The sequence below is a fragment of the Ornithodoros turicata genome, chromosome 6 (assembly GCF_037126465.1).
Source record: "Ornithodoros turicata isolate Travis chromosome 6, ASM3712646v1, whole genome shotgun sequence".
In the NCBI taxonomy this organism is placed as follows: Eukaryota; Metazoa; Arthropoda; class Arachnida; order Ixodida; family Argasidae; genus Ornithodoros; species Ornithodoros turicata.
This window is the reverse complement of record NC_088206.1, coordinates 18,660,550-18,675,259: the sequence shown is the minus strand read 5'-3', so window position 1 is coordinate 18,675,259 and position 14,710 is coordinate 18,660,550. Positions and strand designations below refer to the sequence as shown.

The following is a 14,710-nucleotide window of genomic DNA, read 5'->3' as shown; positions in this document are numbered from 1 at the left end:
GCATATTTTGGTTACCGTTTCCATTGTCGTGCTATATTTTCGTTTCCGTTATCCGTTTCTGATACCGGCCTTTCAATTTCATTTCCGTTTCGTTTCCGTTACTGTTTCCGGTAATGGAAAGGGGGGGATATGTTTATTTTAAAAAAAGCGAGGAAAGGTTAGTCAGGCATAGGCCAATGGAACGGTTGTTACAGAGCTGCGGGAGGACAGCCCGTCCGGCTCTATCAGCACCCTATTTTGCCCAAGTGCTGCTTCGATGTCACGCGTACACACTACACAAGTAATTTTACTTCGTTGGGATGCGCACATCTTGCAAGATAAATAAATATATATATATATATATATATATATATATATATATATATGTAGGAACATGTTTTCAGTCTACAGTAACTCGGAGTCCAGCAACTCAAGATGGGCGTAACTTTCATCCAATGTCGCATTCATAAGCGGACGCTCTCAGTAGTAAATAATACTGCCATGGCCACAGTGAAAAGAAAAAAAGTACAAAATAAGTAACTAAAAATCATAGGCTGGCATCCTTGTGCTATGGTGGAGTATAGTCACGTGTCGATGTCATGGAGCTACGAGGACTGGGACGAGGTAAGTGTGGGATGCACCCTCGAGATCAATTTTGCGCTTTCTTTCCATGCTCTCGTGTAGTATTTATAGCATTACAGGGAATGGAGTCATCAAAATACAAAAACAAAAAATGAAAAGTCACTCAAATGTCATCGCACAACAGGAATAGCCATTACCCGAATTCAATACCGGACGATAAATTCGTTTCCGTTTCTGTTTCCGGTAATGGAGGGCCGTGGAATGCGTTTCCGTTATCGTTACCATCTTCAATTTCGGTAATATGCCGTTTCTGTTTCCGTTACCATTACCGTTACCCTTCCCTGGTTTCTCCTTCCAAGAACGCGCCGTCCATGTTGAGTCACCTCCATCCAAAACCGGTTTCCTCGGTTGCGAGCTGGCTCGACTGCTCGCTGTTCTCCGGCGGAGAAGGGGGAGATTGGAGTGCCATTGCTAGGCGACGCAGCCACGCCGGACCCAACATGGCGGTCTCGCTCGCCGGCGTGGCTCAGTGCTGCTACTATGCTCCCTATTTAGTGACTCTATTTTGTGAAATGAAGGCTGCCTACCTGGCATTGCACAACAACCATGATGATACTTTTGCATACAGAGCAAATCATAAGCTTGACCCCATCGTCTTCGCGGCTACTTAGGTGGAAGGTGAACCTCTGCCACGGTGTATGCTTGCACATAGCCCAAATCCCGACAACAAAGGACATAAACCACAAGACGACCACAGCTGCTAGACGGCCCTGGAAGAAAGTGAAGACTGCATATGCACGTACTGTAGGGGACACGGTTGTCTAAAATCAGCGCTCCGTGGTTTATCACTTCTCAAATCTCCAGGTGTTGCAAAACTATTTCTTTTGAGTAACAAACACGTGTAGCACATGGTCCACCTTCAAATACAATACTGGCACAACACTTTCAGGCGCAACCGAGGTAATATGGGACGGCGAAGTACTGATAGACGATTTTAGCTAACCGTGTCCCCAACAGTACGCATGTATCTACCTATGTATGTATGAATGTGCGTACGTACATACACGCGTGCGTGCATTAAGAAGATGGTACCAGCTCCTACAACCTCGCTTCCTCATAGGTCCAGCGTAAGACTTTTAAGAATCCCCATAAAACAGGTATACGTTCTCGCGTATCTCAACAGAGGAAAGAAACGAAAACGAAAAAGAAACCATCCAGAGGTTAGGTCACTTCGCTAAAACGTAATGACTGGACACAGATTGCCGCCAACGCACAACTAGCCTTAAACACGATTAATTAATCAATTAGAGCTAATTGGGACCCCCACATTAATCAGCATCATCCAATGAGTCATCACACCAATTGAGGAGCGTCTAACTCGTGTTCAGGCCAGCTGTGCGTTGGCGGCAACCTGTGTCCATAAAAAAGAAAAAAAAATAGATAGAGATAGAGTGGAGAGAAGGAGTTTAGTTGAAGATCAACGCCATCTTGAAGAAAGCGGTACGGAACGGCCGCTGACCATCGCCGGGCGACGGAGCACAGAGGCAGGTTGCAAAGCATCGCAGCTATGACCACAAGTTCCGGACATCCTGTGACGTCAGCTGTGACGTCATCATGACATGTCTCGGCAGGTTAGGACAGCTCTGGACATGCGAGGAGAAAAACACTCGTAATACAGAGGCTGGGAAAGCAAGAGTAAATATGTTAACCATCAATAGCTAACAACAAAAAGAATTAGTTACACAACAAATGAGCCCACCACAACAGCAGTCACAGGGAGTGCAGAACGATGCGACTGCTCCATCCGACAGCCAGGCAGAGAACTGACTCGTCATGATTTTTTCTCCTGTATAAAGTCCCACAGCTGCACTCCCTAGCGGTTAGTTTCTGAACTAATCTCACGACAAAATTATTAAGAATCACGCCAGCGCTACTCTCGTTCCCAAGGCAGAAGAAGATAGAAAATGGCGGGGATTCCCGGGCAACAGCAACCAGCGCCCGACATGCACGGGCATGAAAATCGCAAACAAAGCGGGGACAAAGTTGGCGAAAGAATTAGTTACACAACACATCAGTCACGAGGAGCGCAGAACGACACGTCCATCCCGTCCGACAGCCAGGCGCAGAACTGAATCGTAATGCTTTTTCTCTTCTATAAAGTTACGCATCAGCAGCCCCCCTAGCGGTTACTTTCTCAACAATTTCACGGCAAAATTATTAAGAATCACGCCAGCGCTACTCTCGTTCCCAAGGCAGCTTTTACGGAAGATAGAAAATGGCGGGGATGCCCTTACAGTTACAATAACAACCAGCGCCCGACATGCACGGGCATGAAAATCGCAAACAAAGCGGGGACAAAGTTAGCGAAAGAATTAGTTACACAACACATCAGTCACGAGGAGCGCAGAGCCACACGTCCATTCCGTCCAACAGCCAGGCGCAGAACTGAACCGTAACGCTTTTTACTCCTCTATAAAGTCATGCATCTGTCCCTCTTGCGGTTGATTTCTGAACTAATTTAATCGCAAAATTATTAAGAATTGTTCTAGCACTATTCCCATTCAGGGCAGCACTATCGACATCGTCAAGACAAGAATGTTCCTTGCCAAAAAAGAAAAAAATACAAAGCGACATGCGTCAACAGAGGAAAGCATGCATGTCGGGGCATGTCAGGAGCGCTATTACACGAGGACAAATCGCACGACTGCTGAGCAACAGAGGAAAGCAAACACAGAGACACTTGAACAGAATGAAAAGACACTCACCATCATTGGACACGTACACTACATTCCCTCATTGTAAATCCACTCGTCACAAAATCCACCTGCATCGTCGAACACCATTCACCAGTGACGAACCACACATCCGCACCCCATCAGAGGCAGACGGAACCCCACCGAAGCTACGCTCTTCCACTAACGACCAACGCAATTGCTAGGAACAGAATTAACGCATCCACACCCGCCAGTGTCCAAGAGAGAAGTGAATCCTTGCGCCCCCTGCAGGCTTTGCTCATTGGTCGTGACGTCATCCTATTGTCTCAGGGCTACACTGTTTTTTTCCACTAATGTCCAACCCATCGCCTCAGGACAAGGTCCATCTGAAACAATAGAGTCGCGGTATGACGTCATCATGCAGCTGCGTGGCTCAAGGACGCGTGCGCTCTAGACAGGGGACCTGTTATTTATTGAATCACTATCCCAAGATTGTTTCCTTTATTCTACTATAATGATTGCCTAGGGAACTATTGCAGAAAAACACCATATATGAGAGGTGATTGTAGGAATTAAGCATTTCATTCCCAAAGTCTTACTAAATGAGACTCATGAGTACAGGAAAAATCAAAATAATGGTTCATCAAGACATGTCCATCCCATCCGAGAGCCAGTCAGCTAACTGAATAATGACGCTTTGTTCCTCCTGAATAAAGTCACACACCTGTCCCCCTTGCGGTTACTCTCTGAACTAAACGAATCGCAAAATTATTAAGAATCGTTCTAGCTCTACTCCCATTCAAGGCAGCACTATCGACATGTTTCTTTTCAAAAAGAAAAAAACTACATGTAGAAGGAAAGCATGTCGGAACAGGTCTGGGCATGTCAGCACATGTTTGTCAGACAACAAGGGGGAAAAAAGCGGAAAGAAACACTTGAACAAAGCAGAAAACCAGCATCAAACTATTTCTAAGCACACGCACTCCTCTTATTCAAAAACAGTGCTCATCATAAATCCGTTCAGGACAATACACACCATTTTTCTATTGCCACACTTTTTTCCAGTAACGGTCAATGCATTGCTACAGACACCTGAAACACTGCGTGACGTCATCACATCCTGTCTGAAGAAGACAGCGGCAAAGACAAACACTCCTATTATTTATTGAATCGCAAGGTTATTTCCTTTGTCCGACTCTTAATGACGTTCAGTTTTACAATAAAATTCAACAAAAAAAGCACCGTGCATGAATCTTGATCTTGGCGATTTTCACCCCAAAGGCTCATCATGGTCATTAGAATCACAACACCAGTAAACTACCACTGCTCTTTTAAAATAATAAGTGAGACCACTCAACATCATCACCAGGCTTATGTAATACATGACCCTTTCTATGCTCGTATACTCGTTGTCTGAGACTACACCTGCGAGCAAAAAGGCGCGAAAGCCAGGGGCAAAGTTCCATTCGCGCATGACAAAGCACAAGACAGAACGCCTTTACTGGAACAGATATATGATGTGATTGCATTCCCACTATATTAATGATTTTCTATCTTGCATTGCAGTTTGGAAAAATTACTACAAAACTATAATTTTAGAAGCCTATTAAAATTCTACTTTCTATGGAAACTATAATTGCCCTGTTACTTGGATCAATTAATCAATTGGACTATTGGACTTGGACTATTAATCAATCGCTCCAATTTTTTTCTCTCTTCCCATTTCAGCCTACCGGGTCTTGTCATGCAGTGAAGCAGACTCACATCCAAAATAATTAATTTACACTGAGGGTGCTGTGCTTAAGGAATTCCTATCCTGCGTTCAGATGAAAGCGTTTCTACACGAATACCTATAACAGCTTAGTTCTTCAACATACCGAGCTCCTAACAACATCTAACAAACAAGCAGAGAAGTAGCATAATTATATGTCCTATAGCCAAGAGTTTTCTCTAATCCAATTCCAATCCAATTCTAATCCAATTCGAATCCAATTCTAAGCCATAATCCAAAGCCATCTGATTGGCCGCCATTAGCTCCGCCCACTTCACGTTGATTGGCCCATGCTAAGCCTACTGATCATTGATTGGTTGACTGTAGCTCCGCCCCTTTATGCTAATTACTAGGCTCCGCCCACTTCACGCTGATTGGTGCATGCGTATCGCTGAGCACAGCTCCACCCCTTTATGCTAATTAACCGGCTCCGCTGATTGGTCCATTCTAAGCGTACTGATCACTTCCACATTTTCCAGACTTTCTAAGCCCTCTGATTGGTTGTCCCCAATTTAAGCCTACCGATTGGCCCGTTCTAAGCCCACTGATTCGCTGACTAAGCCCGCTGAACATAGCCTACATTAGCGCCCGCAAGATGGCAGCGGCCCAGCTGCGGCTTTATCTCAGATGTTCAAACTTCCCTTGTGGCGTGCAACTTTCTGCCCACTTCATGCTGATTGGTCCATTCTAAGCCTACTGATTCAGACGTCTAAGCCAAAGCCTACTGATCACCCTCCCAGACTTTCCAGGCGCTCTGATTGGCCGTCCCCAATGTAAGCCTACCGATTAGCCCTCGCTGGCCCGTTCTGAGTCCACTGACACCAGATGGTGCAATTCTTTACTGGCTCCGCCCACTTCACGCTGATTGGCCCTTCACAACGATTGGTCCATTCTAAGCCTACCGATGGCTGACACTGATTGGTCCACGCTAAGCCTACTGAACGGTGATTGGCTAACCTGAATTTGTCGCTCCTAAGCCAGGCAGCAGCTTCAGACAAGACACACGACAATTGTTGATTTCAACCTTTATTTGGTACAACAGCCTCCTAGTCTAGCTGTGGGTTGGTTCAGCTGCATCAGATAGATCATTGGTCTATAATTCTATGCGGTCATCTCTCGCGCTCATTGCTCACTCAGCTCCCTCGGTAGATTCCAACTGTTATTGGTTCATCTAACTGCAAGTGGTCTGCTCGTTAGTCCACCTGACTGCAAGTGGCCGCTCACCCAGCTCCTTATTGGTTCTAGTTGGTCACAGCTCCCTCATAGGCTCCAACTCCAATTGGTCCATCTAACAGCAAGTGGTCACTCACCCACTGCTATTGATCCATTGAACTGCAAGCCACTCGTTGGTCACTCACACTCATCTCTAGATGAGATAAATTTAACTGTGGGAGACTCAGGGGTCTCGCAGAGTCAGGGGTCTGTGGGAGACTCAGTCAGGTCAGAGCCAGGGTCTGAGAGTAAGGTGTGTCCATTTTCCTTGATACGTTATTCTCAGGTGGGGCTGACTGGTGTTGTGATTCTAATGACCATGATGAGATAAAGCCGCAGCGGGGCCGCTGCCATCTTGCGGGCGCTAATGAAGGCTATGTTCAGCAGGCTTAGTCAGCCAATCAGTGGGCTTAGAACGGGCCAATCGGTAGGCTTAAATTGGGGACGGCCAACCAGAGGGCTTAGAAAGTCTGGAAAATGTGGAGAGTGATCAGTAGGCCTAGAATGGACCAATCAGCGGAGCCGGTAATTAGCATAAAGGGGTGGAGCTGTGCTCAGCGATACTCATGCACCAATCAGCGTGAAGTGGGCGGAGCCGAGTAATTAGCATAAAGGGGCGGAGCTACAGTCAACCAATCAATGATCAGTAGGCTTAGCACGGGCCATTCAGCGTGAACTGGGTGGAGCCAAGCCAACTAATTAGCATAAAGGAGCGGAGCTACGGTCAGCCAATCAAAGATCAGTAGGCTTAGCATGGGCCAATCAACGTGAAGTGGGTGGAGCTAATGGCGGCCAATCAGATGGCTTTGGATTTGGCTTGTGTTGGATTAGAACTGGATTGTGTTGGATTAGAACTGGATTATGGCTTAGAATTGGATTCGAATTGGATTAGAATTAGATTGGAATTGGATTAGAGAAAACTCTTGGCTGTAGGACATATAATTATACTACTTCTCTGCTTGTTTGTTAGATGTTGTTAGGAGCTCGGTATGTTGAAGAAGTAAGCTGTTATAGGTATTCGTGTAGAAACGCTTGCATCTGAGCGCAGGATAGGAATTCCTTAAGCACGGCACCCTCAGTGTAAATTAATTATTTTGGATGTGAGTCTGCTTCACTGCATGACAAGACCCGGTAGGCTGAAATTGGAAGAGAGAAAAAAATTGGAGCGATTGATTAATAGTCCAAGTCCAATAGTCCAATTGATTAATTGATCCAAGTAACAGGGCAATTATAGTTTCCATAGAAAGTAGAATTTAATAGGCTTCTAAAATTATAGTTTTGTAGTAATTTTTCTAAACTGCAATGCAAGATAGAAAATCATTAATATAGTGGGAATGCAATCACATCATATATCTGTTCCAGTAAAGGCGTTCTGTCTTGTGCTTTGTCATGCGCGAATGGAACTTTGCCCCCTGCTTTCGCGCCTTTTTGCTCGCAGGTGTAGTCTCAGACAACGAGTATACGAGCATAGAAAGGGTCATGTATTACATAAGCCTGGTGATGATGTTGAGTGGTCTCACTTATTATTTTAAAAGAGCAGTGGTAGTTTACTGGTGTTGTGATTCTAATGACCATGATGAGCCTTTGGGTGAAAATCGCCAAGTTCAAGATTCATGCACTGTGCTTTTTTTGTTGAATTTTATTGTAAAAGTGAACGTCATTAAGAGTCGGACAAAGGAAATAACCTTGCGATTCAATAAATAATAGCAGTGTTTGTCTTTGCCGCTGTCTTCTTCAGACAGGATGTGATGACGTCACGCAGTGTTTCAGGTGTCTGTAGCAATGCATTGACCGTTACTGGAAAAAAGTGTGGCAATAGAAAAATGGTGTGTATTGTCCTGGACGGATTTATGATGAGCACTGTTTTTGAATAAGAGGAGTGCGTGTGCTTAGAAAGAGTTTGATGCTGGTTTTCTGCTTTGTTCAGTGTTTCTTTTCGCTTTTTTCCCCCTTGTTGGTTCTGACAAACATGCGCTGACATGACCCCAGACCTGTTCGACATGCTTTCCTTCTGCATGTAGTTTTTTTCTTTTTGAAAAGAAACATTCTTGACGATGTCGATAGTGCTGCCTTGAATGGGAGTAGAGCTAGAAATGATTTCGTAATATTTTGCGATTCCATTTAGTTCAGAGAGTAACCGCAAGGGGGACAGGTGTGTGACTTTAATCAGGAGGAACAAAGCGTCATTATTCAGTTAGCTGACTGGCTCTCGGATGGGATGGACATGTCTTGCTGAACCATTATTTTGTTTTTTCCTGTACTCATAAGTCACATTTAGTAAGACTTTGGGAATGAAATGCTTAATTCCTACAATCACCTCTCATATATGGTGTTTTTCTGCAAAAGTTCCTATGCAATCATTATAGTAGAATAAGGAAGTAATTTTGGGATAGTGATTCAATAAATAACAGGTCCCCTGTCTAGGGCGTACGCGTCCTTGAGCCACGCAGCTGCATGATGACGGTCATACCGTGACTCTATTGTTTCAGGTGGACCTTGTCCAGAGGCGATGGGTTGGACATTAGTGGAAAAAAACAGTGTAGCCCTGAGACAATAGGATGACGTTTACGACCAATGAGCAAAGCCTGCAGGGGGCGCAAGGATTCAACTTCTCTCTTGGACACTGGCGGGTGTGGATGCGTTAATTCTGTTCCTAGCAATTGCGTTTGGCCGTTAGTGGAAGAGCGCAGCTTCGGTGGGGTTCCGTCTGCATCTGATGTGGTGCGGATGTTTGGTTCGTCACTGGTGAATGGTGTTCGACGATGCAGGTGATTTTGTGACGAGTGGATTTACAATGAGGGAATGTAGTGTTACGTGTCCGATGATGGTGAGTGTCTTTTCACTCTGTTCAAGTGTCTCTGTGTTTTGCTTTCCTCTGTTTCCCAGCAGTCGTGCGATTTGTCCTCGAGCTCCTGACATGCCCCGACATGCATGCTTTCCTCTGTTGATGCATCTAGCTTTGTATTTTTTTCTTTTTTTGACAAGGAACATTCTTGTCTGACGATGTCGATAGTGCTGCCCTGAATGGGAATATTGCTAGAACAATTCTTAATAATTTTGCGATTAAATTAGTTCAGAAATCAACCACGAAGAGGGGACAGATACATGACTTTATAGAGGAGTAAAAAGCATTACGTATTCAGGTTCTGCGCCTGCTGTCGGACGGGATGGACTAGTCGTTCTGCGCTCCTCGTGACTGATGTGTTGTGTAACTAATTCTTTCGCCAACTTTGTCCCCGCTTGTTTGCGATTTTCATGCCCGTGCATGTCGTGTTGCTGGTTGCTGTTTGTCTGGGAATCCCCGCCACTTTCTATCTTCTTCTGCCTTGGGAACGAGAGTAGCGCTGGCGTGATTCTTAATAATTTTGTCGTGAGATTAGTTGAGAAGTAACCGCTAGGGGTGCAGCTGCGGACTTTATACAGGAGAAAAAACCATTACGAGTCAGTTCTCTGCCTGGCTGTCGGATGGAGCAGTCGCATCGTTCTGCGCTCCTGCTGTTGTGGTGGGCTCATTTGTTGTGTAACTAATTCTTTTTGTTGTTAGCTTTTGATGGTTAACATATTTACTCTTGCTTTCCCAGCCTCTGTGTTACGAGTGTTTTTCTCCTCGCATGTCCAGAGCTGTCCTAACCTGCCCAGACATGTCATGATACGTCACAGGATGTCCGGAACGTGTGGTCATAGCTGCGATGCTTTGCAACCTGCCTCTGTGCTCCGTCGCCCGGCGATGGTCAGCGGCTGTTCCGTACCGCTTTCTTCAAGCGTCGTTGATCTTCAACTGAACTCCTTCTCTCCACTCTATCTCTATCTATTTTTTTTTCTTTTTTATGGACACAGGTTGCCGCCAACGCACAGCTGGCCTGAACACGAGTTAGACGCTCCCCAATTAGTGTGATGACTCATTGGATGATGCTGATTAATGTGGGGGTCCCAATTAGCTCTAATTGATTAATTAATCGTGTTTAAGGCTAGTTGTGCGTTGGCGGCAGTCTGTGTCCAGTCATTACTACTAACGTAACGCGTCGCCATTTCTTTCCTTTTTTTTTGTTCCGTGTTAGCGCCGCGAAGCAACTGTGGCTATAAGCGTCGTATACAGACGCACACAGATGGAGAGAGGAAAGGTATGTCCATTTTCCTTGATACGTTATTCTCTAAAACGTGGCTGTCTAGGAGGAAGCCTCTAAAACTAGGATCCCTAGAACGAGGCTCGCTAAACGAATGGGCTCCGATACGAAACACAGTAAACGAGTACAAAGCTACTCCGTACCAGGTTCTCGGGGTCAGTCTCGTTGTAGTAGTAGCTGATAAAGGAGTAAGTAAACAGCACAGCCATGTTCAAGGAATAGGCAATGAAGTCCGCAAGAGATGCCTTGGCGATGACACCGTAGCCAATGTAGGGGATGCTCATAACTGCAAGCAAACAGAACAAGACCCGGATGAGACGTGAAAAAGCTGTGCAGGTTTGTTTCGTACAAATATATATTTCAGATAGGCAACGAGCCGGGGCGTGCTTCATCTATATAGGGATAAACACATAGAGCCTCCAGGAGCCTAATGGACGAAGTCAACAAGTGATTCACGAAAAAGCTAACGAGTGCCAGCGCCACGGGGTTCCTGATTACTGGTCAGGGATGCTAGACTAACACAACCTGTTATCAACTACGATGCAGGTCATCTGAATGACCTTCGAGAGTAACCTCATTCGAAGGATCCTCGTGGCCGAGAAACATTGGGGTTTCGGGTAAGACCCGTTGTGCATAGTGCTGAAAGAGTTCGCCGTTGTCGGCCTCACAGAGATGTGCAAAGTCACGACTAATGCTCTGGGGGAATGTGCGTCCTGGGCCGACTTCTAAAGGAACTGTGCCAACATATGTCTGACAGCATTCGAGAAGAACCCAAGAAAAATCCCAGACAGCACAGCCGGCACCGGGATTTGAACCCTCGGTACCTCCTAGTTTCGACGTAGCATGGCTTGATATAGCAGAGAGTCGAACCGAACCCGAACCGAAAACCGTCATCAACCGTTATTTTTGGACGAACCGGAACTGAACCGAACCGAAAGAGTCGACGCCATCTTGGAGCTGAACCGGAACTGAACCATAAAAAAATACCGGTATCCGGTTCAAATAACACTCATACGGAACTAAGGGCGGAACTTTGCATGTGGTGTATGGACATAAAAACTACTTTTTTATTTATTTATTTCATGTACCCTACAATTCCACGTGAGTGGCACTACGTAGGGGAGAGGAAAACGTAACACTACATACAAATGAACATCTTTTCGAGGTATAAGACTACAATGACATTTAACGCAACAGAAACTCTTGCACTCTTTTCAAGAAAATGGAGTCGTCGAGTTTTTGTCGTTTTCTTTTCCTCCTTTCTTCATTTATTAGCCTCGTAGCCTCTGTTGCTTGCCGAACAAGTTGTACCCTGCAGGAATGCTCTGGATTTTCTGGAATCGCGAAATAATAACAACAAAGCTGGCAACTTAAAACTGTTATGACCACTAATGTCTAAGACATACACATGAATATATATATATATATATATATAGGGAGTGATTTTTTCGGGTTAAATGCCTTTCTCAGATTCGGGGGGTAAAAATGGGGCGCTATTTTTATATCTGTAATTCGGGGGAAAATCGGGTGATAATTGTGCCTTCGGGTGTTATCGGGTGTTTTTGTTTCTCCTCTCGTCTATTAAGTCTTTTCCTAATCTATCTGTTTTGTTTTTTGTAGTTTTTTTGCGTGATCGTGATCTTCCAGCGCTAATCCCCGAAGGCATAGACAGTGTTGACACACATGGGTGTATTGCTGGGAACGTAAGTGACCCATTCTCACATGTATTACACGTGGCGACCTTTGTTCGCCTTCAGTGGAAACGTCACTTGAGGATTTCATAGTGACTGGAATTCAGGGAGAAATCGGGTTTAACCCGAAAAAGTCACTCCCTATATATATATGAGGATTAGGGATCAACGACAGTTTTGGGTAGCGTTCATGAAGTGACATAGTATATTACATATATTTCAGTGACATAGCACGGAGATTTGTTTGTTTGTAAGGAAAAAAATAAATAAATAAACACAGATATTTCTTAGTTGTGCACACAAATGGTTTCTCATGTAAAACACTTTTACGTTGGACCTCTATCGTTGGCAGACGACGAGCGTGCATCCGCGGATGGAGTATAACCATACCCGTTTCCTCACAGCGATTGCTCCACATCATAGAGCTTTGCCAAAAGCAATCCCTCCACAATCGACTCAGCATCCCCAGCATCCCCCTTGAACATTTTTGGTACCTAAAGTTTGTGTAACTGTGCCCGGTGTGCACCGAAGGTCAGCTTTACGATCCGTTGCACTGAGACAGTACTGTCTAACCATGTGTCTATCCATGATGCAGAAGAACCACAGCAGGACAGCTATTTTCACCGATGGATCGACGACTGCAGCTTGGTCTGCGTCTGGCTTTGTTGTCACCGAGCACAACATGGAAAGAATGACACGTCTATCCCACAGATCATCTTCAACAACGTCATTGCCGAATTTCCTTGTCTCACGTCATTCATGTGACCACAGTGAACACCGTGGCAACTTAGTATTTTTCAACTCATTACCGCCATGTTCTTGCTCCGGTACCCAGTAAACCACAAACGTCTATGGGACGTACCAGAAAAATCTAAACGATTGCCAAAGCTGCTGAAAGTTCCTTTGAAGCGCAGGGATCCCTCAGGGCTGAGTGAGAATACGGCGGTAAATTCCCTCACGTGGTCAACATTAATCCGCAGACCGACCACTGTAGCTCTGGTGTCGCTCGTAATCATTGTTGTCTCGCGACGTAAAGCGGCCGAGCGTTTCCGGTATTCGAATTTTCGCGTCCGCACCGATCGACCCAGGCGGACAATTTTTTGGCCCTGGAGTCGCGGACAACGGCTCTATCGAAGCGACGCACCACGGGGCGGATCTGCCGATGGGTTCCGCAGCCGTTAGAGGTACGCCGCCCCCGGGGGCGTCGGCGGACGCCTCAGTGATGTTTTGGTGTAGTGAAAAAGCATCTGGCCAATTTTCATTCTGTCTGAGGTGGAATAACAGTAGCATATGTTGTATCGAAAAATCATTTCAAAGGATTATTAAATTCTGCAAATGTTTCTTACGTTTTGTTTTGCTTATTTTGGCTTCCAAACTTTATCGTTGAATGAATATAGTAATCAGCCTCAGCTATATACAGGGTGTCCGCCTTAACTGCGCAGAACTGATCGCTCACACATAGCGCATGATAAGCCCCTAAAAGTAAAGGGACAGCCACCCAGTCAGAATGAAAAGAACACACCAAGTTGGTTTTCTTTGTGCATCTGAAATCACAGAGGTAAAAACAGCTATACTTACATCCTATATGAGAATCGCCAATGGGTCGAAAATGGGTCGAACTCTCTATTTACACTTGCTCTTGCCCGTGCTCTGTCTTTGTTCCACAGACACTTCACTCTAAAAACGGCGTCATGGTAGCACGGCGGTGGTCAGTGATAACACGATAACCCGCCTTTTACATAAAGACCCCGGGCTCAGAATCGCGCCGTTCCAATACAACTTCATTAAAAACGCTAAAGCCCCAGTGCCGGGGGGCTAAAATGAGCCAATCTAGCATGAAGCGTCGTTCGCCGCTTAACGTGTATTCGTGTCTACTGACTGGTAATTAATAATTTCAATGACTTAGATGACTTAGGCGAAGATAGCAGACTTGGTTGACTGTTATATTCCTCCCGAGATTATGCGAACAACGGTTTCGTGCGTATTTTATGCGTATTTCGGTTCATATTAATGAGTCAGCTGTAAACTATTCATATTTTCTAACTGGTGCTTCGCAAAAATGCTTGCTAAAACTTTATACAGATAACAGTCGAAAGATCACTTTTTTTTTCAAGTGTTGAAACATCCAGCGATACGATCTAAATTTGTAATACTACTTCATGAGTACTTTAAAGTACTTTGTCAATGACTTTGTACTTTACTGATCAGGATATTTAATATGACCAAGTAAACTTGTGTAGTACAACACACACACATACATTGGATGGTGATGGGGTGGGCGATTCACCGCCGCTGAGGCGGTACACTGCCCTATTTCGCGTTGGGAGAGGATGAAGGGATGATGATGGGGGCTTTCAAAGAGCAGTCGCCAGACCGGTGAAGATGAAGGCCCTGCGTCTGGTGGGAAGCGTTCGACCACGGACCGAGGATCTTCGCTAGGTTGAGCGGCCGCTTGTCAATGCGTTGCATAGGGACGTCCATTAGTGCACGCTCGTGGTGGTACAAGTTCGATACAATTCAATACAGTTTCAATACTTTACTTTAAGTACATTTGTACCAGACATGTAGAAGATACCACAAAAAAGTATTCAAAATACGTTACTAAATACTGAGCGCAAAATGTATTTAAAACAGGGT

At 45.1% G+C, this 14,710-nt stretch overlaps 1 protein-coding gene across 3 annotated transcripts in view; it reads right to left on the bottom strand.

The window, feature by feature from the left end:
• Positions 1–1,012: 1,012 nt before the first annotated feature.
• LOC135399319 (uncharacterized) overlaps positions 1,013–14,710 on the bottom strand; it is a 34,741-nt gene continuing 21,043 nt past the window's right edge. For all 3 annotated transcript variants that reach the window (XM_064631173.1, XM_064631172.1, XM_064631174.1), the window contains 2 exons: positions 10,526–10,668; positions 1,013–1,331 (listed from right to left, as the gene is read on the bottom strand). In XM_064631173.1, the coding sequence (XP_064487243.1) occupies positions 1,122–1,331; positions 10,526–10,668 (353 nt within the window). In that variant the 3' untranslated portion in view covers positions 1,013–1,121. The remainder of the gene's footprint in view (positions 1,332–10,525; positions 10,669–14,710) is intronic.